The sequence below is a fragment of the Typha latifolia genome, chromosome 3 (assembly GCF_019914945.1).
Source record: "Typha latifolia isolate L0001 chromosome 3, TyphaL0001v2, whole genome shotgun sequence".
Classification (NCBI taxonomy): Eukaryota; Viridiplantae; Streptophyta; class Magnoliopsida; order Poales; family Typhaceae; genus Typha; species Typha latifolia.
In genome coordinates, this window is record NC_133088.1 from 4,919,438 (window position 1) to 4,946,499 (window position 27,062).

At 37.5% G+C, this 27,062-nt stretch overlaps 3 protein-coding genes across 7 annotated transcripts; 2 read left to right on the top strand and 1 right to left on the bottom strand.

Moving 5' to 3' along the window:
• The first annotated feature begins 4,846 nt into the window (after positions 1-4,846).
• On the top strand, positions 4,847-7,065 carry LOC140784329 (myb family transcription factor EFM-like). The gene is made up of 5 exons (XM_073131660.1): positions 4,847-5,265; positions 5,386-5,612; positions 5,697-6,066; positions 6,283-6,359; positions 6,450-7,065. The coding sequence occupies exons 1-5, from the start codon at positions 5,055-5,057 to the stop codon at positions 6,690-6,692; spliced, it is 1,128 nt and encodes a 375-aa protein (XP_072987761.1). The 5' UTR covers positions 4,847-5,054; the 3' UTR covers positions 6,693-7,065.
• Positions 7,066-10,212: 3,147 nt separating this feature from the next.
• LOC140784336 (uncharacterized) lies at positions 10,213-17,407 on the top strand. 3 transcript variants are annotated; one of them, XM_073131676.1, is made up of 9 exons: positions 10,213-10,516; positions 11,055-11,156; positions 11,506-11,551; positions 12,922-13,000; positions 13,994-14,357; positions 15,044-15,287; positions 15,942-16,184; positions 16,256-16,375; positions 16,734-17,407. In XM_073131676.1, exons 1-9 carry the CDS (start codon positions 10,445-10,447, stop codon positions 17,180-17,182), a joined length of 1,719 nt encoding a protein of 572 aa, XP_072987777.1. In that variant the 5' UTR covers positions 10,213-10,444; the 3' UTR covers positions 17,183-17,407. The 3 variants fall into 3 exon arrangements, with proteins under 3 accessions (XP_072987777.1, XP_072987778.1, XP_072987780.1); XM_073131677.1 differs by having other exon boundaries at positions 10,269-10,516; positions 16,065-16,184; XM_073131679.1 differs by lacking the exon at positions 10,213-10,516 and having other exon boundaries at positions 11,055-11,152.
• A 16-nt stretch (positions 17,408-17,423) lies between these two features.
• LOC140784337 (protein OSB1, mitochondrial-like) lies at positions 17,424-23,521 on the bottom strand. Of its 3 annotated transcripts, none has more exons than XM_073131680.1 (4): positions 22,955-23,521; positions 22,040-22,178; positions 18,311-18,413; positions 17,424-18,123 (listed from the first exon to the last, which is right to left on the bottom strand). In XM_073131680.1, the coding sequence occupies exons 1-4, from the start codon at positions 23,398-23,400 to the stop codon at positions 17,840-17,842; spliced, it is 972 nt and encodes a 323-aa protein (XP_072987781.1). In that variant the 5' UTR covers positions 23,401-23,521; the 3' UTR covers positions 17,424-17,839. The 3 variants fall into 3 exon arrangements, with proteins under 3 accessions (XP_072987781.1, XP_072987783.1, XP_072987782.1); XM_073131682.1 differs by having other exon boundaries at positions 17,424-18,183; XM_073131681.1 differs by having other exon boundaries at positions 17,424-18,224.
• Positions 23,522-27,062: the final 3,541 nt, after the last annotated feature.

Genomic DNA, 27,062 nt, shown 5'->3' on the forward strand with positions numbered 1-27,062 from the left:
TCTATAATTGCAATTAAAAGAGAGACTATATGGCTGAGCCTGAGCGAGCCGGCTTCAGCTCTGATTGAGCCGAGCCGGACTCAAAACAAGTTTAACACCCCCTGACTACGCGAGTTTAAAAATGCATTTAACCATAAAGAAATTCTAAGCCATCTTTTCCATTATTCATTTAATATTTTGTGTGTGTGGAGAGAGTCCCTTTCTGTCCTTTTTAAGGGTCCTTTCTCTTTCTAGTGGTGAGATGGAGGGATTCCTTAAGCCACATCTAAGTGGGCTTAACTTAGTCTAGATTCCTTCTGCTAAGAAACTGATAAGAAATCTAACCAAGTTGTTGGATTCCCTCTTGTTGGAATACACCCACCTTGTATTCTCTACCAGGCCACACACTTTAGGCAATGTCCTTGTCTCCTTGGGCAGTTCAATATTCCCCTCCTTTAAGATAAGGGGGGAGGAGCTACTTCAAAAGAATCTTTCTAATCTTGTGATAAAATTATTTTGATGGACTGCCATTTTTATGTGACATAAAAGTGAAACATAATACCAATTTATTAACTAGCTATATACATAATGTTTTTAATAATAATAATAATAATAAAGCACCAAAAGAAGGGCTAAATGGCAAAGTTTTTTTTGAAAAAAGTCATCATGCTTTTTAAAGATGAGCAGGTTTTATTTTTAGAGTTTAGGAGGGGGAGAAACGACAAAACGTCTTTTGGTGGACAAGGAGAGGCACTGATGGTAGTGGGGGCAAAGTGATTGCATTTCTATTGAGAGATTGAGAGAAAGAGAGAAGAGGAGAGATGATAGAGAGAGTGGGTAACAAAAGGAGAGCCGAGCGAATCCCGGGGAGAATTTTTTTTTTTTTACAAAAAAAAAACAGCAATTTTTTTTTATAAATAAGACCCCGTAGAAAGGCCAAATTACGACACGGAGCGCGCCACGCGGCCACCTGCGCCGCGCCCTAAATGCGACGAACCGCGTCATCTTCCACAAGGCCGACAGCGCCACGTGGGCCGGCACGACGCCATCGCGCCAATGGAATCTTTCTCTCCGCGATTGAACTGAAAAAAAAAGGAGATTTTTTCGTTTTAAGAAGTTTAATTTTATTAGTGGAATCTGCCATCGGAGTTATTACCGATTGCCCCCCCCCTTCCCCCCCTCATCCTGCCGTACTAATTTGTGATTAGATGGGATTAGGAATCTTGAGGTTTGTCGTTCTGATGTTTAATTAATGGGAGCCTTAGTAGTATTGGGTGGATTCCACAATTAACCACTAGACCAAGGAATCCTATTACATAAACTATCATCTACTGTTTTTATTATTTCATAAAACTATAAAATATAACTTCCTCTCTCCTGGTCCCAGAGAATCTACAATCAAACTTCAAACTTTTCTCCTTTCTAGTAAAAGCTAGAGCTAATGGAAATTGAAACTTCCACTACTGAATTCTAACCTGTAAGAGAGAGAGAGAGAGAGAGAGAGAGAGAGATAAATTTGCAACTCATGGGGAAATAGGTTTGGTACGTAAAATCTGAGGGACTATTCTGCAAAACTCCATCGTGTCCAAAGTCTTCCCTTCCATCCATGGGAGTTTTGGAATCACATGAACGTGTGAAGCAAAACTAAGTATGGTGGAATCTTGCAGTGATGTGGGAAGTTGGTTGGCTGCTTCTTTTCATAATTATGACCCTCCTCCCCTCTTATCTTTTGCAAGGCGATGGCTTAGATTTGTGTGGGGTTTATGATGGAAGAATCCAATGCCAATCATAATAAATGAGCCATGGCATTTGTGCTTACTGTTTTCCGAGAGAGAGAGAGAGAGAGAGATGTCATTGCAACTGGGGATTGTCATTTGTCTCTTACACCCTAGGTTAAGATGGGAAAAGCTTTGTTTCTTTCGGACCTCCATTTGTGAACTAATCCATCTCTTCTTTGGGTGCTGGAATTTTATTATGATTATTTCAGTCTTCCTTTTTTATTTATATAAATTTCTCCTAATTAACTGATTTTTTTAAGTATATATATATATATACACATATTCAAATTATGCTCTACAGGAATATATGTATATCATAATTAATAATAATTGAAAGCGACTAGATAGATGAGAAAGATAGTACATCAGGTTTAAATTCTGGTAATCCATTTGAAATTCTCCTGTTGTATCATTTTCCACATTTCCTTCCTTTTGGAAAATTTCTGGTATTCTACACATGCATGAGTATGCGTAGTGTATTCATAAGTCTACAATATTTTCATATTTAAATGTATGGTTAAATATATTTTATTCGTTTCAGAACTTTGTGTTGAGTTATTACATCTCCATATAATTACAAACACAATTAACAATGACAAAATAACTGTAAATAACTATGCTTCTATTAAATATATATATGTCTTCCAAAGAGAAAGCTTAGTAAACTTATGAAAAGTATGGGGAGGAATTTTCATCTAAAGTATATGGAGCTCAAAAAATATTTTAATTAAAGAAGAAATTATAATTTAACTCTTATGATTCCACTTATAGATAGCTTCAGTCACTTCTACTCTTTTCTATTATATTTAATTTTTATATAAGAAATATATATTATATTTTTATTATTTAAAATTTAATCGATATTATTTTACATATATAAATTTAATCCTCGTACCTAACAAGCATCGTCAAATTTGACAAATATAGGAGTTAAATTATTATAATTTTTTACTAATTAAATTCATATAATTTAGCAATGAAGACCACCATTTGTGGTAAAAATTTCAATTAAAGTACTGCTCCTAATTTATAATAAATACAGAGGAAGGAAGGAAGGAAGGAATGGGAGGAGTGGGTGGAATCTTTTGTGGCTGTAGGAGTTTGTCACGTAGCTCCACCGAGAGAATCTTTCCCTCTCTGCTGTCATGTCACAAAAATCCCCCAATCCTTATCCCCAACTACGCAACTAAATATTCCCAAATAATTTCCCCCAAAAAAAATTCAAATAAATGAAGCATCTAGAGATGCCTCGGCCACGTGGGCGACTATCACTTGCACGGCAAGAAGGGTTCGCACACAATAATAATTAGACCGTTTCTCACAGCACCTTATGACAAAAGAAAAAAAAAAAGAGAATTAAAAAGTATTATCTTATCCGAGTAGGCGGAATAAAAGTTATTCAAGAAAAGGAATCTCCTCCGGGGCGTCCGCGTGTCGCGATCTTATTGACCCGACCGTACACGGCGGACACAGTTTTCCCATGCATACGGCATGCTGAAGAATTACCCTTGTTGTTATGAATAAGTAACGAAGATGCCATCCACGGGGAATCTTATGCCCAGGAGGAGCAAAACAGCATCGGACGGTTCGCATCGGAATAATATTTTTGACGTCCGGTTAAGGAAACCCGTTGGGGTTCTACGCAAGAATCTGAATCAGAAACCCTCCAATTTCTTTTTTTTTTTAATCTTTAAGAAATTTCATTATAAAAGATTAAATAGATTAATATCGAATTATTTCCTATTTATTTTTAACACCTTAAAAAAGGTTCAAATAAGTAGCGTCTCTTGACTAATATATATATATTAAGATCTTAATATAAGTCCAATGATGATAAATATGGGACAGGAAGGACTAGCATGAAAAAGTCAAACAATGCTTTAAAGTAATAGATATCTGAGAGCATATCTCGTTGAGATATGCTGATGACACATAATCTTGCAGTCCTTTGTAGTATGCGTAACATTTACTCATAGATTTGCAAATTCTAAATCTAACTTTCTCTCGGTCGGTCCAATGCATTGATTGATTTTTGTCTTTTTCCTCAACTTCAAAAATAAAAATAAAAAAATTACAGACAAGTTTATCAAAGCGCCATTCATTTTCTTTCACTGTATTTGACACCGTAAATTTATATTTTTTTTTCTAAAAAAAAATTACTCAAAGGTGTTAAAGTAATTTTTGTGCATCTCTATGTAATGGAATTAATATTTTAAAACATTAAAATTAAGACATAGGGGTCCAGTTTTTTTACTAAATCTTTCAAAATTTTACCACCAAATTGATGAAGGGGTAAAATATAATACTATTTGATTAGGGGTAACTTTGTTATTCTGAGAATTATAATCAAAGACTTGCTAATAGAAGGCAGGGCCTGTTCTCTCATCAACCCAATTCAAAAATTGGGAAGAGGATAAAGAGGTAATAAAAGTGAATCTAACTTTTCCTCGTTCCAGAGATACCTACGCCCTCTCCTACCCCTCCGAAGAATCTCGGAAGGCGAGGAAACCGAGACACGCAAACGGTAGGTTAGACTTTACGAGAAGAGATAAGGAAAAGGTGTCAAAAAAAATTAATTAAATATAAAAAGGGGGAAGTAAATGAAAAGTTGTAAGAGGAAATAAAAAATTAAATTAAAAAAAGAAGAAGAAAAGATTCCGAGTCTGGACACCGCAGGAAGCGGTATCTCGACTCCGGTTAGCGGAACTTTTGGGATGTGGTTACGCGACGAATCGCCCCTGCGTTGGTTGTCGAGTCGATAACCCCTTCCCCTCTTCGCAAATTCCCAATTTGCCCTTCCACCCTTATCCGGTTCGACCGAATTGAGATTACCGGGTCAGTTAAACCACATCCTTTTCCATAAGTATCGAATTAACGATTAATTAATTTTTTTTATAAGTTTTTAAGAAAGGTTAAAAATAATAATCCTCCAACGAAGGTGCATTTTAATGGTTTTTGGTAGCGGAGGTGGAGGGAGCTAAATTTGTAATAATAGAAAATTTATTACAAGTGTGTCGAGTTTAAAACGTTAAATACTCTAATTTTGAGGGGTCAAACTATAAAATTTGGGATCCCATTCGTTAATAGCTGTCCGGATGATAACTCTCTATCCCTCCCTCCAAGCAAATTCCTATTTTACCCTCGAAGCTTGTCCGGTTCAGTCAAACCGCCTCCCTTTCCCCTCTCACCGCTCCCGCACTAGTATAATATGAGACCCACTCCCTTCTCGCCTCCTCCCCTGGCTTCAATATTTGTTCACATCGCAAGGCGAGAGATTTGAGAGGTGGGTCTGGTGAGATGGGCTCGGCGGTGCCGGAGATTGGGTTGGATTTGAAGCTTTGCGCTATGAAAACCGTGGGTGGGTTCTTAAAGGAGGCGTTTGCGATCGACGACGGAGACGGGAAAGTGGCGAAACTGGAGGAATACGTTAGAAATCTAGAGATGGAAAGGGGAAAGATCGAGGTATTCAAGCGTGAGCTTCCCCTCTGCATGCAACTCCTCGTCGATGGTGAGCTGGGTTCTCGTTATTTTTGCTCTTTTTTTCTTTGGGAATTTTATGCGTTTTATATGATCAAAGTTGGATTTTGTGTGCCATGCCTAAGCTTTTCTTTTCTTTGGATAATTGCAGTGATCGAGGGTTTGAAGGAGGAGCTCGAGCGATGCCGGAATGAGCGTGACGGCCATGTCCAGGAATTCATACCCTTGAAAAGTAAATTCGAAGAGGAGCAAGGGGTAAAACTGGAAGCGGATTCTAGGGATAAGATGGACTGGATGAGCTCCGTCCAGCTTTGGAGCGACAATTATAGTAATAGTGACAACAACTCTAACGACAACGAGAAGAAATCCATGGAAGAGGTATACAAAAGTTATGATCTTTGTTTTCTTCCTCTGTAAATTTTGATGGTTTTCTGAAATGGGTGTTTTGGGTTTTGATCTCAGCGAGAGGATAAGACCAAAAACAATGGCGTCTCTGGCGCATTCTTGCCGTTTAAACGCGTATCGGCCATTACGGTGAGCTCAGAGAAGGAAGAGAAGGTTACAGTAACATTGCCCGACCTCTCTTTGTTGTCTCCGGGGATCAAGAGCTCTTGCCCAGGTGGCGTGTTTACCGGCCAGGAACGCCGGGGTGATGGGTTGAGCTCTAATGATGTAGAAAGAGCTCCGATGAGTTCTCCGGCGACATCCGGTGTTCATCTCACTCTGCAGCAATCACAGCAGCAGCAGTCGCAGAGGAAGACGAGGCGGTGTTGGTCGCCGGAGCTGCATCGGCGTTTCGTCGTCGCACTACAACAGCTCGGCGGTGCCCAAGGTTGTACGGAATATCCCTTAAATAATTGATAGGATTTTGTAGGCAAAGAAGAAAATTTTCTACTTGAATTTCTCAAGATTCATAAATATCGTGGTTTTAATTTTGTGATGACACAATTTGGGTCCTTTTCCTTGTTTTATATGGAGAAGAATTTCGATCGGAAGAGATGAATAGACTATAATCTGATTGCTTTTATCTTTGTTTGCTTTGATGCAGTGGCTACTCCAAAGCAGATCAGAGAACTGATGAAGGTTGATGGCCTCACAAATGATGAAGTGAAGAGCCACCTCCAAGTAAGTAATTGATAACAACTCTTCATAATTACAACCTTGAGTTTTTTTAGATTGTTGCTCATATCTAATAAAGTGTTCATCTTTTTTCAGAAGTACCGATTACATACTCGAAGGATGCCGATCGGTTCAGGCGCGGTGAATCGACCGGTTGTAGCGGTTGGTGGCTTGTGGGTTCCTCAGGAAACCTACACCACCTCACAGCAGAGCACTTCTCAATCTGGATCTCCTCAGGGCCCTCTTCAATTGACCGGATCGAGCACGGCTGTTTCTGTTACCGCCGGAGATAGCTGCGAGGAAGAAGATGGGAAATCAGAAAGCTACAGCTGGAAATGAGTGACATCAAATGCTGAAATTGATTGAGTTTGAGAATACAGAGGGGACCTTTTTGATGTCTAGTGAAGAAGAGAGACTGACATATGGAAATAGCTACATAGAGATATATAAATAGTTGTTCTGATACAATATTTGGGGGAAAACTTGTGGGGTTGGAGAGAGAGAGAGAGAGAGAGAGAGAGAGAGAGAGAGAGGAGAGGTAGCAGTTCAGAGGAGACTACTCATTGAGCTCCTCATATGAAATTTTGCAGGGAGTTTCAAAAAATTTTCCCCCTGTTCTTCCTCCTGCTTCTTCTGTTCTCAGAATTATTGGGGGTTATTTTGGCACTTATTGAACATTGAACAGAAGTGTCATTTCCCCTTCAGATTTAAACCTTACTGTATTTTAACATGACAAATGTTGGATCTTTCTCTGAGCTTATTGTTCAGATTTAGTTGATCCTGGTAACCACTGTTGGTGAGTGCCACACTACCTATGGTGCTGTGATCCATAGTCCTATTAGCATCTGTTGGTTATTGCAAGTAGGAAGTACCTTAAGCATCAATGTGAGTGTTCTTTTCTCATGTGTTGCATAAGTTTTCTTTTCTGGTTACTTTGTCTTCAGATTCAACACATGGCATACAGATTAAGTGGAACATAGACGAGGGCAATAATATGCTGCATCCTCAAATTTCTTGCTTATAGCACTTTATTCTAAAGAGCAGTTATTGCTTTTGCTATCAATGGCCCAGGACCATTCTTTTAGTACTGCTGTCATCTTCTTCATCTGAAATGAATCCAATGCATCTTGCATCTTGTATCTTTTCGTCGACGATCCGAAATCGTTTCGAAGGACCACTCGAGGTACATTGTAAGGGAATCTTTAGTTCAGCATGGTCTTGTATCCTTACACAAATTTGAGTCCAATGATCAATTCCATTAACTGTTTGGTAGTGGAAAGAACACTACCACATGCTTCTTCTTGTTGTCATGCTACCATTCAAGGTTCTTCGCCATTTTATTTTTTTCTTTTCCTTTTTTGACTCCATCTACTACTTCACCGTGAGCTATTACGACATCTACTCTACCAATATTAGTTATGTTGTCTAGTCTCAAACTCCCAATACTAGATAATTCTCAGACAGCTGAAAGCCTGGAGCTAATAATGAAACAGGTCACCATTGCTATAAATAGGAAAAGGAGGATAAACTTTACATCTGTAACACGAATATCGTCGTCGATTATCTGTAGTTTGTTGGATAATTATCCGCGTGCTGGAATGTATATTGGAATAGATCATTGCTACGAATAGAGAATTCTTTTACCTAAGATTTGTTTCCTCTTCCCTTTTGTGGAGAAAAAGTAACAGCATGGGCAATGCAACAAACTTGAAAACCAACGAGGATCATGCCGAATGACAGAGATATACAAGATAATATGAAATAAGTTTATCATTTGAATCATGTGTTTTATTTTTAATTCCTCAAACATACTCTCTTAAAACCTTGAGAAAGCTTTTAAATATTAAGTTAAAAGTAAAATGGGAGCTGATTTTAAGGACAAATTAGAGGTGTTCTTGGTACTTTAATTTTTATTTTTAAAAGCAACGAGATATTTCCCTTTATGTTGGTAGCTATTATAAACGATAAAAAATAAACAAACCATAAGATATTTTAGATAAATTTTCCAGCATGATATATATAGTCTACAAAGAAATGTAAGGTTTTTGAAGAAAATTATTTAGTAGAGGACATGATATTACAAAGTAGATGTTGCTAATTGCTAAGTTACTATACTAAATATAAACACCAAAATATAGAAAGCAAATGGTCGACAACCTTTTTATCTCTTTACTGTGTAGTAATACCATATTCCTTATCTAAAAGGATAGAGTGGGACAAGTATGTCTTTTTCATTGATGGCATGTATAGATTAGACCACCGAGTCTATAAGATACAGCAAGATCACAACTTTTTTTTAAAGGAAAAAAGGTTGTAAGTTAGAACAATTCATTAACTTTCAATAACATATCAACATAGATAGTTTCATCTAGAGAAGAGCAAAAATAGTGTGTTAGACTGTTTGAAACAAGATACACAATTAGTCTACAATAGATATTATTATAGATGACGCGAAGCATCAAGCTCGTGGGTATAAAAAAACAAGAGTGAAGCACGACTATGGCGGATTTATAAGAGCATAGAGTCTGAGTCAATCTGTAAGTTCCATTAGATTAATAGTCTAAAGACATAATCTCATATATCCACGAAATTAGGAAGATCGAAAGATCATCAATATGAGATGGATAGAAAGATAAATAGAAATTTATATACCGGAACATTGTAGTATGAGCAAAATAAATAAAATAAAACCAAGATTACATAACACGACGAGGCAAGTGAGAAGAAGAGAGAAAGGGAACTATCGGATTAAGGCGCCAACAAACACGAGCTACAACTATGTACATGAGATAGACGAGAGAGTATGAGGGTGACATGGCAATAGCAACCTAAGAGAAGTTAGACAAAACATAGCGTGACAAAACATGGATGTGATAATGGCTTAAAAAAGAAACCCGTCATAGAGAGGGCACTCCACTGCTTAGAAAAAAAACCTGCTAAAACCAAGTAGGTTGCAAAGTGGTGTAAGGTGGCGGTAGTGGCAAGAGACAATGCAGGGATAATAAGAGAAGGTTCAAGGAGGTGGCAAGCAACGCAATAAGGCAAAAAGAGAAGGCATATGGGTGACAGAGCAACTCTAAGTGTCGATCGGTCCAAGAAGGAATCAGATTAAGTTGCTGTGAACCAATTTGATGAGATGAATTAGAAGGGGAAGCGAGTTGGAAACCTCGATACAATGAGTTAGTAGAGGAGAAAAAGAAGAGAGAGTTGGAGTCAAATCAAGTCCTCTAGGAAACTCGATAATATCAGAGTGGGAGAGAAAAATGGAGGGGAAAACAAAAGGAGAAAACAGAAAAAAGAGAAGAAATTAGGAAGACGAAAAAAATATATATAAGAAAAGAATAGAGAAGACCCACAAGAGAGGAAGACCTCTCTTAGCCAATATGCTGGGAGAGGGGAGGGTAGGTAGTCATCGATAACAAGAATATTTTCGGAGGTGAGGGGAGAAGGTAACCTACCCCTAGTAGAGTTAAGCGTCAAAAGAGATAAAAAAAAAAAAACTAGTATCCTACAAGATCATAAATTTAGATACATATATTAGATGATTACCTAAATCCTATTAAAATCATATCCAACTTAAAAAAATATAGATATAAATCTCATAAGAATCAAATCTTAAATAATTTAGATATGAAGAGAATCTTAATTGTTTGTAGATACAAATTAGATATCAACTGGATCTTAATTAAGCAAAAATATAAATCGAATAAAAGAGGCAGAATTTAGACATTTAAAAATGAGTGAATTTAAACATATCAAAGTTTGATGATTGTAAAATTTGAGGATATACAATACTTTAATATTTGAATGGAATCGGGTCGGGTCGGATATTAACCGACCCGTTTTCACTCCTAAATGCGGGCAGTCGCCGCTGTAAGCTTCCCCAACTCCACTGCCTTTCTCCCGCTAGGGTTTATCTTTGGGTTTTTCTTTTCGTTATCTCTGTTACTCTTCAACCCATAAAATCAGCAAGATTTAGGGTGTATATTTGCATATACTGTTGTTATTGGATTGCGTCGTTGGTAATTCTTATTCTCGTTGAAAAATTCGAGCTTGTTATGCTCATTGGAAGCAGTAATTGATCGGGAAATATGAGGGAAATTGTGACGATCCAAGTCGGTGATTTCGCGAACTATATTGGCTCTCATTTTTGGAACTTTCAGGTGAGGTTTTGTATGCTGATCGTTGAATTCTATGATCACTTGAATAATGCAAAGCAAATTCATTTTGCCATGGTAGGCTGTAGGAGTTGCTACTGAGATAACATCTTCCACTTTATTTTACTGTCTTCTTTTTCTGATAGAGGTGTATGGATATGTCTCACTATTCTATACTTGACTTTTCATCTGCCTTTGTCAGAGGTTTTACAAATCATTCTTTACAGTATCGGTGTGACTTTAGTGTGCAACAATTGAAGCTCCGGTTTTGTTGTTTCATTTGAAATCGAAGAAATTATTGTCTCTAAATTTTAGATATAACAGTGCTAAAATTGTATGTTTAGACAAATGGATGATAGGATTCCAAATCATTTCTGCAGTGGATCAGAATATACGAACTCAATACTGTCAAATGGTGGATAACACATATAATAGTTAATTAATCTGAACATTTATTTTTCAATACCTTTGAGAAATATCATGAGGCTTCCTTTATGAACTTGTGCCTTGGATTAATTGTTCAATTAATGATTTATCTTTGTAGGATGAGTTACTTGGACTAGCAGATGAACCCGATTCAGATCCAGTTTTCAGGAGGCCATCCTTGGATATGGACATTCTTTATCGTACTGGTGAAACACGGCAGGTGCATTAGATTGCAAATAAATTTTTCTTTCATTCGTGAGTCAGAAAATAAATAGTTTACAACATTTGATTTAATAGTTCTTTTTATTGAGTCCAGAAATGGATGATCCTCTCCTACCTGTTGTGAGCATTTGATTGTTCATTCTTGAAAAGATTAAATGCCTGCCAGGGCCATTGTGTCATTCTTTAAAAAAAAAAGCTCTTTTGACCTAGATGTTGAAAGTACTTGTATCAGGTTGTTAACGGGATTTATTAAGTATTATCATGTTTGATAGGATGAAAACATCTCATTAACCATTTTTTCAGTGTTAATCTTGTTGGAGTATCTTATTATACTATCTCTTTTGCAGGGCATCTGTACATACTGCCCTCGTCTGATATCTATTGGCTCTCAAGGTAGTTATCTACAAATCATTGATTTCTCAGATTTTTTACTTGAATATAGTAACATTTTGCAATATTTAAAGGATTAAAGAGTGTAGGCTGGTAATGACCTTATCTCTCTCTCTCTCTCTCTCTCTCTCACTTATATGTATCTTTTACTATGTTCTAAAATTCAGTGTTAAATGGCTAATTGCTGACATGTGTCACTAATCGCTAGTTGGATAGATGCTCAGAGAAGTTTCAAATTCATAGTTGGATTGTTAGAGATACTTCAATAATCATCTGTTAAATGCCTAATAGCTGACAACGTGTGTTACTAATCGCTAGTTGGATAAATGCTCAAAAAAGTTTCAATCAAGGTTCCAAGTATCGGAATCGGGATCGGGATTGGCCGTCTGAAAAAACGATACATATCGGCTGTATCGGCAGTATTGGCCGTCCGTATCGACCTGTATTTTCAAATAATTTTAAAATACAGAAAAATTCTTAATTTTTTTTAGAAAAATAATAATAAGATATAAATATAAATTATTCATATATAAAGTCTAAAAACTAAAAAATAAATACTATTTTCTCAATTTCTATTTCTCCCTTTCTACTACTCACACTCTCCCTTTCCCCCACACAAATTAAAAAAAAAATTACCTTCTCTCCACTAATTCTCTTTTTTATCAAACTCTCTCCCTAATTAACTCTCTCTTACTCTCTCCCTTAAAAACCCTCTCTCCCTCACCGACTATCACCTCTTTTCCTCTTTAACATAGTTTTTTAATTTTTGTTTTCTCTCCATGTCTCTCTTTCTCTCTCTCTTCTTCCCTCTCTCTTTTACTGCTGCAACCCACAAACTCTTATTCTCTTTCCCTCTCTTTTTCCCTCTCTCTTGCTCCATCTCTCTCTCTCTCTCTCTCTCTCTCTCTCTCTCTTCCTCCCTCTCTTTCCCCTTTCTTTCTCTCTTACCCATGCTCGTCTCGGGCGGGATCGGCCGATACGGCTGATCTCGACCCGAAACGAATCGGCGGCCAATACCCGACCGAAACCAATCAATAGATTGGTTTCGGCTAGGATAGCCGATCCCGATCCGTTTCGGCCGATCCCACTCAAGATTGGCCGAAACTAGGAACCATGGTTTCAATTTGTAGTTGGACTGTTGTAGGTACTTCAGTAGTCACCTTTATTAGACATTGACTACATTAATCACATGTTTGCTTTGTTTCCTGAATATGCTCTTACCACGTGTTCTGTATATGTACTATCCCATTGTTTGATACCAATCGGTCTTATGTACTATTAATGTCATTTTCTCCAATTAGATATATATGAATGCCTTTTCTCTCTGTCATCTAGTTTCGCCCTTTGCTGAGGTATCAAATTAAGTTTTGCAGGATCGCTTGGTTCTCTCAGCTCCTCAGGTTCTTTGAATAGTAACACTTCTTCAGTTGATGCAATGGATGTTGTGACATGGTAAACCAATGTTTTTACTTAGCATTTGCAACCTGGTCAGATTAGTTTTTGTTGTTCATATTGGACGTTCTATGTTACCATATTGATACCATAATTGGTTAAATTGATGAAATTAGAGCTGTCTCAGTGGGGGTTTACTGGAGCACAAAATTTTTAAGGCATTCTGGGCACACCTGTATCTAGAACATTATCATATAAGCTGGTCAAATAATGTGCCAATTTTATTGGTTATGACTTTCTTTATGATAACTAGCCATGCTTTATGCTTATTAAGCATCATATGATCACTTCATCATGCGTTATGATCGGAATCTCATGGTTGAACTGTTCACTACAAGCCCATGGTGAAGTGAAATACTTCTTAATTTCAAAAAGTAATTCAAAATTATTTTTTAATCAAATATTAGGAGAGCAGGTTTAAAATCTATATTTGGGAGCATCTTCTGATCTTCCTTTTGGCTAACAAAATTATAATAATTTGTTGGCATTTTGTCTACGGAGCGATCTACATTGACGCTCAGAAATGATCATGTATTTTAAATTATAAAATGATACAGTGTGACATAGTATAATTTCTGATGTTTTTTTTCCTTTTTCTCTTTGTAGGGCAAAGAAAATGCTCTTACTTACAAAGGTGTTTAAAATTTTGAACTTAATGTTTTAAGGTTACTTTAGGTGGGTAGAAGATATTTTCGTTCCTGATATAGTTAAAATTATGATTTTGAAATTTGCTAGTAGTAACTCCCATCATAATGAAGAGAATATGTTATATTATCTAGAGTTAAAATTGCTGCTTTATTTGTGAGGTATGATCTGATCAAGTCCAAGGAGTGAAAACATTAAACATCTCTTTGGCTGTTTCATTAGAGTATAAGTACACCATTTGAAAATGATAATACTTCTTCATTATGAGTTAATGTGTAAATATATTTAGATTAGTCATGGAATGACTTTCTTTCTTTTTGTATACCTTAATAAGACATATTTGCACAGGACTGGTAAAGTAACAAGATCAGTAGGGAAACCTTGTGACAAGAACAAGTTTTTGCAAAGCTTATCTGAGGAAGAACAAGACAAGTCAAGTTTTTTGGTGAATGATACTGATAGGGAGGGGGGAACTCAGAGAAGAATTCAAGATAAGGATCGAGTTGAGTCCCTAGAAAATGATGTTCGATTTTGGACCGATTATTCTAAAGTTCAATATCATCCTCAGACCCTATATGAGTTGTATGGATCATGGACTGATTTTAATAAGTTTGACAACTATGGAACTGGAAAGGATGTTTCAGAATGGTCACATATAGAGGAAATGAATGAGAGGCTGCGCTTTTTTGTTGAAGAATGCGATCATATTCAGGTATTTGTTTATCAGTAAATGAAATGTCATTTAATATTGATATATTCTAATAGATGACATTGGACACACAGCAGTATGATATATGTGGCAAGCCATAATTATCATGCCAAGTGCACCTTATAATAGATGACATTTTCCCCCTGCTAACCCCAGGTTGGCAGGAGCTGCTTTGTGTGCCAGGATATTCATCTGATAACAGCAACTTCTCCTTAGTAAGCCACCGGTTGAGTTCTGATTTTATAATCAGTGTTATATGTTGTGCTCTCATCCATACCATCGACTATCCATAAGCATTAATCCAAAACACTATGCACTTTTTGCTCGATGCCTACACTAAGAAGTTTTAGTACATCAATTTAAACAATGGATGCATTTCTGCAATCAAATTTACAAAAGGAAATGATATATTCAGGATCTATTAATCATATATTCTCATGCTTTGCTTTGGGTATAAACAAAATGCATTCCATTTGTTGAGCACAAAATTAATGGTATCGAGATGTCTATTCAAGATATGCAACATTGTCTTTGCGTGGACTCTAGTGAAAAGGAAATTGTATTCATTATGCTTTGCCCTACTGCGATGTAGACCACATTGTTCTTCAGCTAATAATTTTCACATAGTAATTTGCTGCATGCTACAATTTCATAGTTTCTCTTTGTCAAGCCATATGCTGCTTCTACAGGGCATCCAGTTCATTGTCGATGATTCAGGAGGTTTTTCCAGCATAGCTGCAGATTTTTTGCAGAACATTGCTGATGAGTACACCAATTCACCTGTATTGCTTTATAGCGCGAGAGATCCAGTTACTTATGCATGTGCCATAAATCAGAGGGAGTCAATCACAAGATCTCTCCACGATGCTGTCTCGTTTTCAAAGCTATCTTGCTTTTGCAAATTGATGATACCAGTTGGATTGCCTTCTCTAAGTATGCATGCATTGCTTATTTATCAATTCTTCCATTATTTCATTAATATTTGGTCTCAATCTGTTGGAAATTGTGCACATTTGCAAATCCCATATTGGCTGTGGGTTTTTTGTTCAGTCCTGGGCTACGTTGTGCGCAGCAGAACTAGGACTTACAAGTTACAAAATGTTCATTCATATGACCAAAAATATTGGTTACAGGATGTACTCCAAAATAGTATAGCCTTTTCGTATATGCGTGATGCTTTGATTACTCTGCCTTAAGCCCAGGGTGCTTACGAATGCTTAAGATTCTTGCTGGGTGAGCTTTTACCATGAGTTTTGATATATAGCTTACTGTTTTCCACTTGTGCAGCCACTTCTTATTGTCCAATTTCTGCAGCCCCTTAGGGATTAGCTAATTCAAATAAAAAACATCTATATAACAACACAAATAGTTGAATTAAAGTCTTGATTGTTATTGTTGTTGTTGATATGCCACTTCTGCTCCCATGTTCATACATGTAGTTATGATTTTGAGCAGTTATCTTGTTACACTTTGCCTACTTCTACACAACAATCTGCGGGAGGATTCCCATTACAATGTACTAGCTTGAGTTTCTAGCCTTCCTTTTTCATCTTTGAGCTAATAGGTATTGTATTTTCTATCCTAAAGGTAAAATGTCCTCTTTACTTAGTGTGAAAGATGAGAAGCTTTTCCACTGCAGTGCTGTTTATGCTGCGTCAATACACTCAGTAAGTGTTCCATTTCGATTGAAACCTCTTGGGCCAAATACAGAATCAGCATATGCTACTGGCGCTCTTGATATTGGTGAACTCATCCACATATTAGCTGGTCAAGGCAGGCAAAACATGGTGTCTATTATGGATATAGCTATGCCAACTCCATCTTTGACAGGTATTATTTAGATTGTTACTGTTTCTGTTGACTTGCAATCAAAAAGCAGTGCTGACATTTTTGGAGTTCAGATGAAATCCATCAGGGACATATACAGAGGAGCTTGCATTCTTTAACACCTGAGATAGGAGAGGATGATGAGGACCTGTATGCAATTGAATCCTTAATGGTTCATGGAGCTTTTCACTCAGGTAATGTCTTTGCCCTTTAAGATTTCCTCTCATTTTTAGAGTCTATTTAGAAAGAATTTGCAACTCTGCAGTTCACATGGCTATCATTTTAATATGTTGTCCTTGTGTTAGTTACTGTATCATAATCCATAACAGTGCTAGTGCCAAATATAGATGTGTAGTTTATGATGCTTTGCGCTCCATGCATATAATTCCAGTCTAGTAAGGTTAAATGATGATGCATTATTTTTTGTCATTTTCTTCCACCTTTCGTTTTCAACAATCTTTCTCGCGCACTTCTATTATTCAGGTTTAAATATCAACTTTTACCTTGTGCATTCGTTCCTTCAATTGTAATTATCCTTGCATTGGATTGTAGGTGATCAGCGGGCTTCAGTTGCACAAGTGAAGAATTCTGTTTGTGCTGCATATGAAGGCAGATGTACAAAACCAATGTTCTCACATCTCTCTGCGACACTTTGCCCACTTCCAATCCCACTGCCATTTCCGACCATATTTGATAGCTCTGTAGGCTCACATGGTGAGATATTAGGCAATCAATCTGAAAAGGGTCAGCCAAGGGGATCACTTGAGATTGATTCGGTACCGGTGGCCACGCGGCTGCGATCAAGTAGGGCCATTATGCCTTTTATAGATACACGTTTGACAAACCTTCGCAAACATGGGATAGCAAGAGGTGCACGAGGTGCCGAGCTGCTGCGGGGTTGGGGATTTGGTAAAGAGGAACTTGAAGACATGGAGCAGGATCTCTCCAAAATGTTATCAGCATTTGATCCTTATTCCCAGTTGACATCAGATTCGGATTAGTGTTCTGTGCTTATAGATTTCATACACACCCTAAGGCTTGTTTATTAGGCTCCTCAATTTTTGTGTATCTTACTCGTATATATATAACGTCCTCTCCTGTCTAAAGTCTTAATTTGTTTATCAATTTATTTGGTTTTTTAATATAGAAACTTGGGGAAATGTTTTTCAGGTCTTTGTAGTTGATCAAACTTCTAAGATTTTACTGAACTTCTATTTGTCACTTAATCTGCGTTCTAATATATGTTCAACAATGGTGAAGGTTACTTTCTATTAAAACTGTTTATCTTTTATAGTGTCGCAGAGATTTACATCCTCATTTGCCTCAATTGAAGCTGCACCAACGGCCACTTCCTATTACTTCCAGAGATGCGACTATCCGCCACTTCCTATTACTTCCAGAGATGCGACTAAAAATTGAATCATGAAAAAGACTACTTGTCTCAATTTAGCATAGCTGCCGTTTATAGGCAGTCACCTGTTGATTTTCTCTGTTCTTGTAAAATTCCCCATATTGACCTTGAATGCCTTCCCTCCGTTTATTAGCTCCTATTAACTTCATACTGACTTTTACGGTTTTATCTCGATGTTTGAAGACAAATGTATGTACAGTATGGCAAAGTTCAAAACAGCAAGTCGAAGTCTAGCCAGTAACTGGGACTACTCCAAATCTGAGATTTTCCATTCATCTATCTCAGACCATCCACTTCTATTCTTTCGGTAGGTTCCTACCTTCTTTGTGTCGCATAGCTCAAGCTGCTTTCTGACCCAAGGAGGGTCATCTGGACTAATCCACAGACATTCACGAGTGTCCTTGTGTTTAAAATCTGGGCACCTGCTATTTATCTTTGATTGCCTGTTGTCCCACCATTCATATGGATTAGAAAAGAAGAGTTGCCACAAGTGGAGGCGTTCTCTAATAGTCTCTTCGTGATCTGCAGCATCTAAACTCAAGTAGAAAGAATAGGTGGAAGATCGTCAATTGCTGTTAGCATGATAATCCTCTGATGAAGAATAGAAACACAACCAATAAGCATGTGCCTACCTGAATAAATCCAACAGACTAAAGAATAACATCCAAAAAATAATAATCTATGAGCAAAGTTCAGAAAAATAGGATGACAAACTTACTGGAGGAGGGCCCTGCTAATTCTTGATTCCTCAAACCCTCATGCTTCAGGGAAGTTTGATTTTGACGTTTATATTTAACATAATTTAAATCTCTGACAATAACCTGTGAGAAAATGTTCAACAAAACATGTTTAAAGTAGGGATATATATATATATATATGCATGTATGTAATACTGCCCAAGACTCATGCTTACATGGAGTCTGGGGGATGATAAAGCACACAACCTTACCCTCATTTCCAACATTTGAACCTAGTACCATTTGGATTCAAGGGAAAAGACCTACTGACACACCAGAAGGCTGTTTGGTTGGAATAAACCCCCTTTGTTCCAGAATAGTTTGCCAAATACAGGATAAAATTTTGGAATAGAAAATGGAATAAACCCCTTTTTTCTGGAAGAAGCCTATTCCATGTTTTGGGAAAGATATATTAGAACAACTCACCCCACTTGTTCCAAATGGCAAATGACCGGATTGCCCACTACTTTCCTTTTTTTGCATTTCGTTCTCTTACCATCTCCACCACCGGTTTTTCTCCCTGCAATGGATCGATGTCAATGGAGAAGGCAAGAGAAACAACACTTCTCAACGACTTCGCTCTAGGCCGCAGCGGCAGAGCTAAGGCACCATTTTTTAAATATTTTTTGGGGATTTTTTGGTTGGTTTTCTAGGAACATGAAACCGGAGAAGGAGGTGGAGATGTTGGCAAATAAGATCCTAACATTGCGCCTGATCCATCACTGCCATAATGGCTCCAATGCCATTGATGATGAGTTGATGACAAGCTAGGGGTGAAAACGAGTCAGATTAAATCAGACCTAACATGCTACCTGATTGTCATCGAATTGGATGCGGATAAAAAAAAACCATTCGACCTGGATCTGAATATGAATAGGGATGTAGTAAAATGTCTGAATCCGGATAGTTTGTTAAGAAGAATTTAGATCCAAATACAGATATGGGTATAGCTAATGTTATCAGTATCGGATAATGGATATCCTTTTAATTGCTTATATAAATACCCAATCCTCTAAACCACCCTAATCCTACCCTTTCCATCTCTCCCAATTAGTAGCCGTCTCCACCCCCAACTCTCTAAAATCTCTCGTTGGCATCACCGATCACCGTCTTCGTCACCATCACCCCTCTGGCCTCTCTGCCGCCATCACCAATTCATCGCAGCATCACCAAGCCCCGCCTCCTCCGATCCTCCCTCCTTGAGCTCGTCGTCACCAAGTGAAGGGGAGGAAGAGCACAACGAGGAAGATGAGGAGATGATGGCATCTATTGCTCCTGAGAGGTGGGATGTGATGGATATTGGCCAAGCCATGGTATGAACTTGTTTCAGCTTCATTCGTATGTGGTTTCTTGATTAATTCCTTATGTTAAAGTGTTCTTATGTTATGCTAGCGCCAGATTATGGCAGCGTTTTTTATTCCAATGAACACGATAATGCAACTCGTTATAGATGGAATTGTAGAAAATAATAAAAGGACAGTGTTGTGCATGATTTAGTTTGGAAGACTTGGTATATTTCAATTTGGTCCTATTCTAGTGTCATAAGTTTTGCATTACTTGAGGTGTTGTGGGAAATGCTTTGTCATAATTTTAGAACTTCCAAAATCTGAGCTGTTCTTTGTCCACACTGTCTCGCTTCGCTTTCTACTTATTTTCATAATTCTGCTAGGTCGGAATTGTAGATTTTCTTTCTTCATAGGTAAATCTGTAAAGCAACATACTTCACAAGTTCACAAACATAGTCACTAAGTTCTTTGTTTGTTATGTTGAATTGTAGACTGCAGAGATCAGCTTGCTCAAACTAGTCTTTTCTTAAGTTATATGCTCTAGTTGGTAATGTCTGTCATAGGGATTGAGAATGATCTGTTGTGTGTATGATATTTGCAAATCTTCTTCCATCTTAACTAGCTCTATTTCTATGGGAAACTCCAAAAACAATCGTGGATGTAGTACCTTTTAACCATGTTTGATGTTGGAGTTCTGACTTCAAAACAATTAACAGATTAGCATTTTGCATTGAGTATGTTTCAGATTACCTAATCAAAATGTCCTTTTATCAGCACTTTTGAAAACATTTTACTTGCAAGCACTTTTGTATTAATTGTGTCTAAAATAAAAATTATAATTTATTTACAATCTGATTTGTATCCATTTAAGGTCCAATCCTTATTTAAAAATTATCCGAATTGTGTTAAAAAATTATCAGTTTAGTTATGATACAGTTTTAGATTTTGCTATCCGTCAAGTATTTGTATCTGTATTCAGACTAAAAATATGGATCTGAATATAGGTTGAGTACTATCCGGTCTGTATCCGATCTGTCCTCACCCCCTATAACAAGCTCATGCAAAGAAATTATGGTCATGGATAATGATGGTGCTCGTGCATGTTGGACCTCAACATTGATGATCTCAAATGGGTCGTCGTCACCATTGAGGTTGCTCTTCGGGACGCCCTTCCCCAGGAATGATGTGGCATGCCATTATATTATCCTAGGCTAGCACTTCACCACAGAAGAAGATTTTGGGTTGGCAAGGAAGCTATCTCCATGTATTTCAAGTATCTAATGTCACATCTATTTTGATGCAAAACTCAATTGACCCATCTCAGTTTTACACAAATTATGGCAATAATCTTGGCACGCCTTAATGGCTTTGGAGAATCCCTTTTTGTTTGATTCAGTTAGATGCCACACTTCTATGAGTTGCAAAATGTGCTCTTTTGATACTAATTATAGATTGGATGGTCAAATATCATATCCAATTGGAAACTTGAAATGGAATGGAAGCATTTGGTGTTGGTGTTTTGGATAGAAACTATTACAATGTAACATGACTATAATATACTTGGTATTTTGGTAATATATTAAAATATATTTGTAGTAAAAAAATGTTTAATTATGGGATGTCAACTTGTAAGGCTTTTTATGATTGTTTTTGTAGTGTAAATTATGATGAACTATTTTAAATTACTTTTTAATCAATATTTGTAAAAATCTTCATGAGAAGATAATATAATAGTTGTAAAATAAAATTACAATTATCTTTAATTTTAAACTTATTTCCTATTTTCCCTAAATAAATAACAAACATTTATTAGTTCCAATCGTAACTAGATCTTCAATTTTACATTAAACTAAGAAAAGGGCAATAAGGTCAATTTGATTATTTTTATCCTTATTCCAACTATCACACCAAACACTATCTCATCCCCTATTTCTATTCCAGCATTTATTCTTCCTTTTGCAACCAAACACCAAGTTGGAAATGAAATAAAAAACCTTTATCTCGGAATAAGTTCTCAGTCACCCCAATTCTATTTTTTTCCTTATTCTGCAACTAAACGATCCCCAAGTGATGTCCTCAATAAACAGGGCATAAAACAATGAGACAATTCAAGATAACGAGAAAGACTAATATTCTTCTAAAGAATCTTGAGAAACCTTCAGTTTATTATCTTGAAAATCATTCATTTGTCAAGCTTAATTTAAAGAGTTTTATAAACACTTCTACACAATTTAAGAAAAGGCAGAAAAGAAAAATCTCTTAAAAATGTTATCTCATGCCACCGAGAATAATTTATCTTCAAATTGAAATTAGCAAAAGGAAACTTGGTTAAAATATAAAACCACCAAATAAATTAGCTTTCAATTAATGTGTGCATGACCAGCCAAAGAAAGGCATGCTCAGGAAAAGTTTCTCAGGACAAACCTTGTAAAAGACATGACGATCCCCCTGTTCATCAACCTTTTCATAAGAATTTAAAGGTCCAGAAACATAGACAATGTCATTTGGCTTGAGATATCTGATGGATATTTCCGCCAGTTTGTTCCACATTGTCAGTAATATCCTGTTCCAATTTTGCTCATTGTAAGCAGAAAAACAATGTATGGTGTAATTGCACGTAATCTCCACATGAATGAGAAATAAGCATTACTTCATAAACCTAGAAGTACAAAAAAAATCAGGAAATCACAAATCAGAAACATATAAAGATCTGTTTTTAAGTGTGAAGAAAGCTTTTAGGCATGCATCCAAGAGAATGGTTTCCCGGTGAACAAGATATAAGTACAGCTATGATAATGTGGCAAGATGTCTGATAGAATGATAAATGATGCCTGAAGTATAGTGAGTACATCATGCAAGATGGTTCTTGGTGAGCACAGCATTGGTATGGACAAGAATTAACTACAACTTATGCTGTACTCACCAAGATTGTTTTCTTTTTATCTGTGCAAATGAATGATTTGACCAATGAATGACCAAACTCAAAGGTCTTAAGCTTCAACCTCATGTAACATGTATAATTCTATTCATAAAGCCCAAAGATAGACTGGTTAACAGGACTCAATTTGGACGATTCATGCCAACAACGGCCACTTTAATGAGCACAGCATCAATTTCCATCATTAGATTGCCTCGTCTCTCCATTCGATTGAACTAATTTTTCACAAAAAAATGGTGACCTTGAAACATATAATTTGCTTGGTTACTGTATTAGCCTAGTATCGATCAAAATAAGGGGCAAATGGTATAACATCACGAGGTATTTGAAGAGAATCTAAAGGAAATACTAACGATTACGATAACTACTGGAAAAAAAAGGAAAAAGATAGTGGATCTCACTGGAAATGAGAAGAAGAAGAAATGGCAGGATCGATGGACGAAGGCGTCTTCAACTTAAGAAATGTATAAGCCCCAGACATCGTGGGGTAGCTCATCTTGTATCGCCTTACAGGGGCGACCACCGTCCCGATGAAACTGCACGAATTACAATGAACCGGCCACGTCATCACAGACGGCGGAGGCCGGAGCGGCATACTGGGATCCCTCATCATGTTTTGCTTCTTCAAAGGGGCGTCCACTGTTCCGATGAAATTATTCGAGTTCCAAGGAATCTGCCACGTCCTAACGATCGGCGGAGGCCGGAACATGGATCGCCGGTAAGCAAGGCTCTCCGCCGTGCCGCCGCTTAGGGTTTCGTGGATCGGCAGAGAGGGAGAGGACGCGAACCAACGAAGGATTTGACGATGGAAGGAGGAGGAGGAAGGCGAAGGAAATTGCCATCCCATGGATGCAAAGGGGAGACTACTACTAGGGTTTCAATCGGAAGCTTATTTTGCTTTGTGCGTCGGAGAGAGCAAGCTATTTTGATCGTTAGGCCACTCGCATCAGCGGCAATTTCCTTTGGAATGTTTTATTTAGGTTAAAATAATATTTTAAAAATATTTACAAATTCTTTACACCTAATAACAGTTCATGGCCGCTTCCCCCCCTCTCTTCAACCTTACCCCATTCTTCGGACTTAAGTTTCTCGGTTATCAACATCTATGGGTTCACCAACTCATCTCTAAAAAATACTTTTTAAGTTGAGCTGGCCCAGGACTCACTATGGTTGGGTTGGTTAGCTTGCGCTTGTTGAGACTTTAATACTCTCAGTTTCTCCTCAGGTTTAGCCCATCTTTGTGAGTTGGCCCAATAAGAGTAGAAACTTCACTTGATCCAATCACCAAACCTCTCCAACCTTCTCCAAGCTCGATAAGACCCTCTTCTCAGCTAAGTGGCATGTCACTCCTAGATGAGTCATGTGCTCGACCCTTTCTTGCTATATTTTGAATCACACCCAAATTTGGCTTGACATTTCTATCTCCTTGTATCTCTCCGGTTGTTTAAGTTTGAGTAAATGTAGCTAGGAGTCTAACATTTAGGTAGCTCATCTTGATGCGGTGGCCAGAGACGCCTTCCTCCTCCAACTCGACTACTTCCTTTCTGCTTAAGCTCAAGTTCTTCTGATGCAAAATCTTCTTCTGGTGCTCCTCAAAATTTCGCGATGTTTGGGCTAGGAATGCCTTTATCTTGAAAGCAAAGACTCTTCCCCTAACAAGGCTAGATGTCAATCCCTCCTAAAGCATGAGCTTGTTTTGTAAATAACTTGGCCCAAGAGTAGTCGTCTTTCTCGAAGAAAAATTATACTTTAACCAACTCTCTATCTAGAGATTACCATATCCCATTTTAGGAATTACTTATAATCCTCGGAGCCCTTCTCCTATTGAGATAGATTGAGAGTCAGTCTTCTTGGAATCGGTTAACCTTTTATCCTCAATTCCCTTGATGCCCCTTCTTCAATGAGGAAGTCAAAGCTACAGTCTTTAGCCTTGGAGTCGAGGAAGCTCTCAAGCCTAATGACTTTGCTATTATTTTCTATCAACAATTCCATCTAGTTATCAAGGAAGACCAAAGTGCGTCATTGGAGCCCTCCATGGGTTGGATGTCTACCTTCTTATGGAAAAAAGACTTCGCATGCCTTATTTCGGATTTCAGACCTATCAACCTCCTCAATTGCCACTTCAAGGTCATCTCCAAGCTTGTCGCTTCTCACCTCTTTGAGGCTCTTCAAGGCCTTGTCCACTTCTACCTCCGTCTCTATCAAAGGAAGCTCGATCCTATATAGCTTCACTCTGGTTAGCAAGCTTATCTCTTAGGTGGTCTGTATTAAATAGACCAGCATTGTCACCAAGCTCGACTTTGCCAAGGCCTTTAATTACATTAGGTGGGATACCCTCCTAGACATTCTTCGAGCTAGATGCTTCCTAACTAGATGGATAGCCTGGTCCAAGCTTTCCTTCAAGGCCGATCAAGCGACGATCTTGATCAATGACTTCCTATCTAAATCCTCCACTCATGGTTGTAGTCTCAAATAGGGTGATTCCTTATCACTCCTGTTATTCATCATTGTTGTGAATTTTCTCCCCAAGTTCTTCCTCTACGCACAGAATGGGGGCTCATCTATGGTCTCGATCCTTCTTAGAGATGGTCACTTCTATGATCCAATTTGTCAACGACACCTTTCTTTTATCAAAGACAGATGGGTCGTCACTATCCAACCTCAAAGTCAGCAAGCCTTGTTCAAGTTGGTGTCTAGCATGCACATCAACCTCAACAAATCCTACCTATTTTCCTTTACTCAAGATGACGCTTAGCTATAGGACAACCTCTTTGGTAGCAAGGCAAGCCGAGTCCCTAATCGCTACTTGGGCCTCCCTCTAAAGCCCAACCTTCCTATGACCTTGGAATGGCAGCCCATTAAGGATAAATACAACAAATGACTGTCAACTTGGAACGCCAAGACTATTTTCATGGCGATTGGCTCATCTTGGTATTCTAAGCCTTGGACTCGATTTTTAGGAGAATCGACTCTCTAAGACATGACTTACTTTGAAAGGGTGAGGCATCGGTCTCAGGGTTCTATTATAGGGTTTAGCTTGACAAAAGTCTGCCTCCCTAAGAGGTTGGGTGCTTTATGTGTAAAATCTACATCTAACATCTTGCCCCTTGATAAGTGATGATGAAATTGTCATCTACTTGGAGAGAAGTCATCTTGGACTCTATTATAGAAGGCTCATCTATATCATGGACTCGCTCTCATTTGATTATTTTAGAATTGACATAATAATTAGTTTTGATTAATACTTATAAATACATATCAATAACTAATATATCATTCTTTTATTGAAGTTTAGTGTATAAAATATTTATCATCGATTTTATTTTCTCTTAAATAGGTTAATTTAGATAATATTTATAAGCATTTTATAAAATGGCAAAATGACTTTTTCTTGATCTAAGTTTAATTCATCATTAGTTATATTTTACAAATGAAACAGTATTTAAAAGAACTCACAATGGTTTTGATGTCAATTATAATATTTAAAAAAATATAATAGTAAATATGTTATTTTGAAACTGTATTATAGTGGCAATCATATTAAATCCCTACTTTTATTACTTATGAGTTAGGTACCTATTGAAAAACAAGTGGCTCATATCCAAGGATTAGAGATCTCTTATTCATAATTTATAGCAAAACATTATCTAAACGTAGTATAACACCTATGATCATATCAATGGACAATCAACGATGCTTTTTCATGTTGTCATTGACATTAATTTCCAAGCTCATTTTTAAGTAGGTCGGAATTTTCGGAGCTGGGAGCAACTCACACTATGGTAGTAGTGGTGTCGCCATGAAGATCTAGGGAGTGGAGAAGTATGAGCTAAAAGGCTCTCATACTATTTGGAGGGCATGGGCATAGATGCCAGACCTACTCAAGCAATCACATGATAGGATTTAGCAAGTTATTAGTCCCTTATCCATAGGAGGAGGAATGAAGTCTTCTTCTTGTTGTTCGACTTTCTTTCCTATTCTCTATATAATGTCAAAGCAAGCTGTTGGTAGCCAAACACCATCTAATCTTAGTATATGGTAGTTAGAAAAGTTCTTCTCTTGGCTAAGGAGTATGCTAAACTTGCTAGCCATGTGCTGGTGGAGATATGTCGAAGACAAGCCAGGTGGAGACCGCCAGAAGAACACGACTAGTACAAGCTCAATATTGGTGGTGCCTACTCTCTCCTACGAGATACCAAGGATGTGTTGGAGTGATTCAGTTGGATGACAGATTGCTAATGGCTCTCATGGGGGAGCCATCTTTAGCGTAATCTGCACATATGACAGAAGTTTGGGCTCTCCAGTTGGGCTTTTGGACTGCGCTTGCTAAAGGTATTGAACATATAAATGTGGAGTTGGACTCTCTTGAGTTGGTTAGGGTGATTCGAAAGGAGATAGGGTGCCTATAGAGGATTAAATCTTTAACGGAGGAGTGTTGGGCTATCTTAAAAGTCATTTAGGATTGTAAGATCTCTCAAATCTCTAATAGGGTGGCCAATTGAGCAGCCA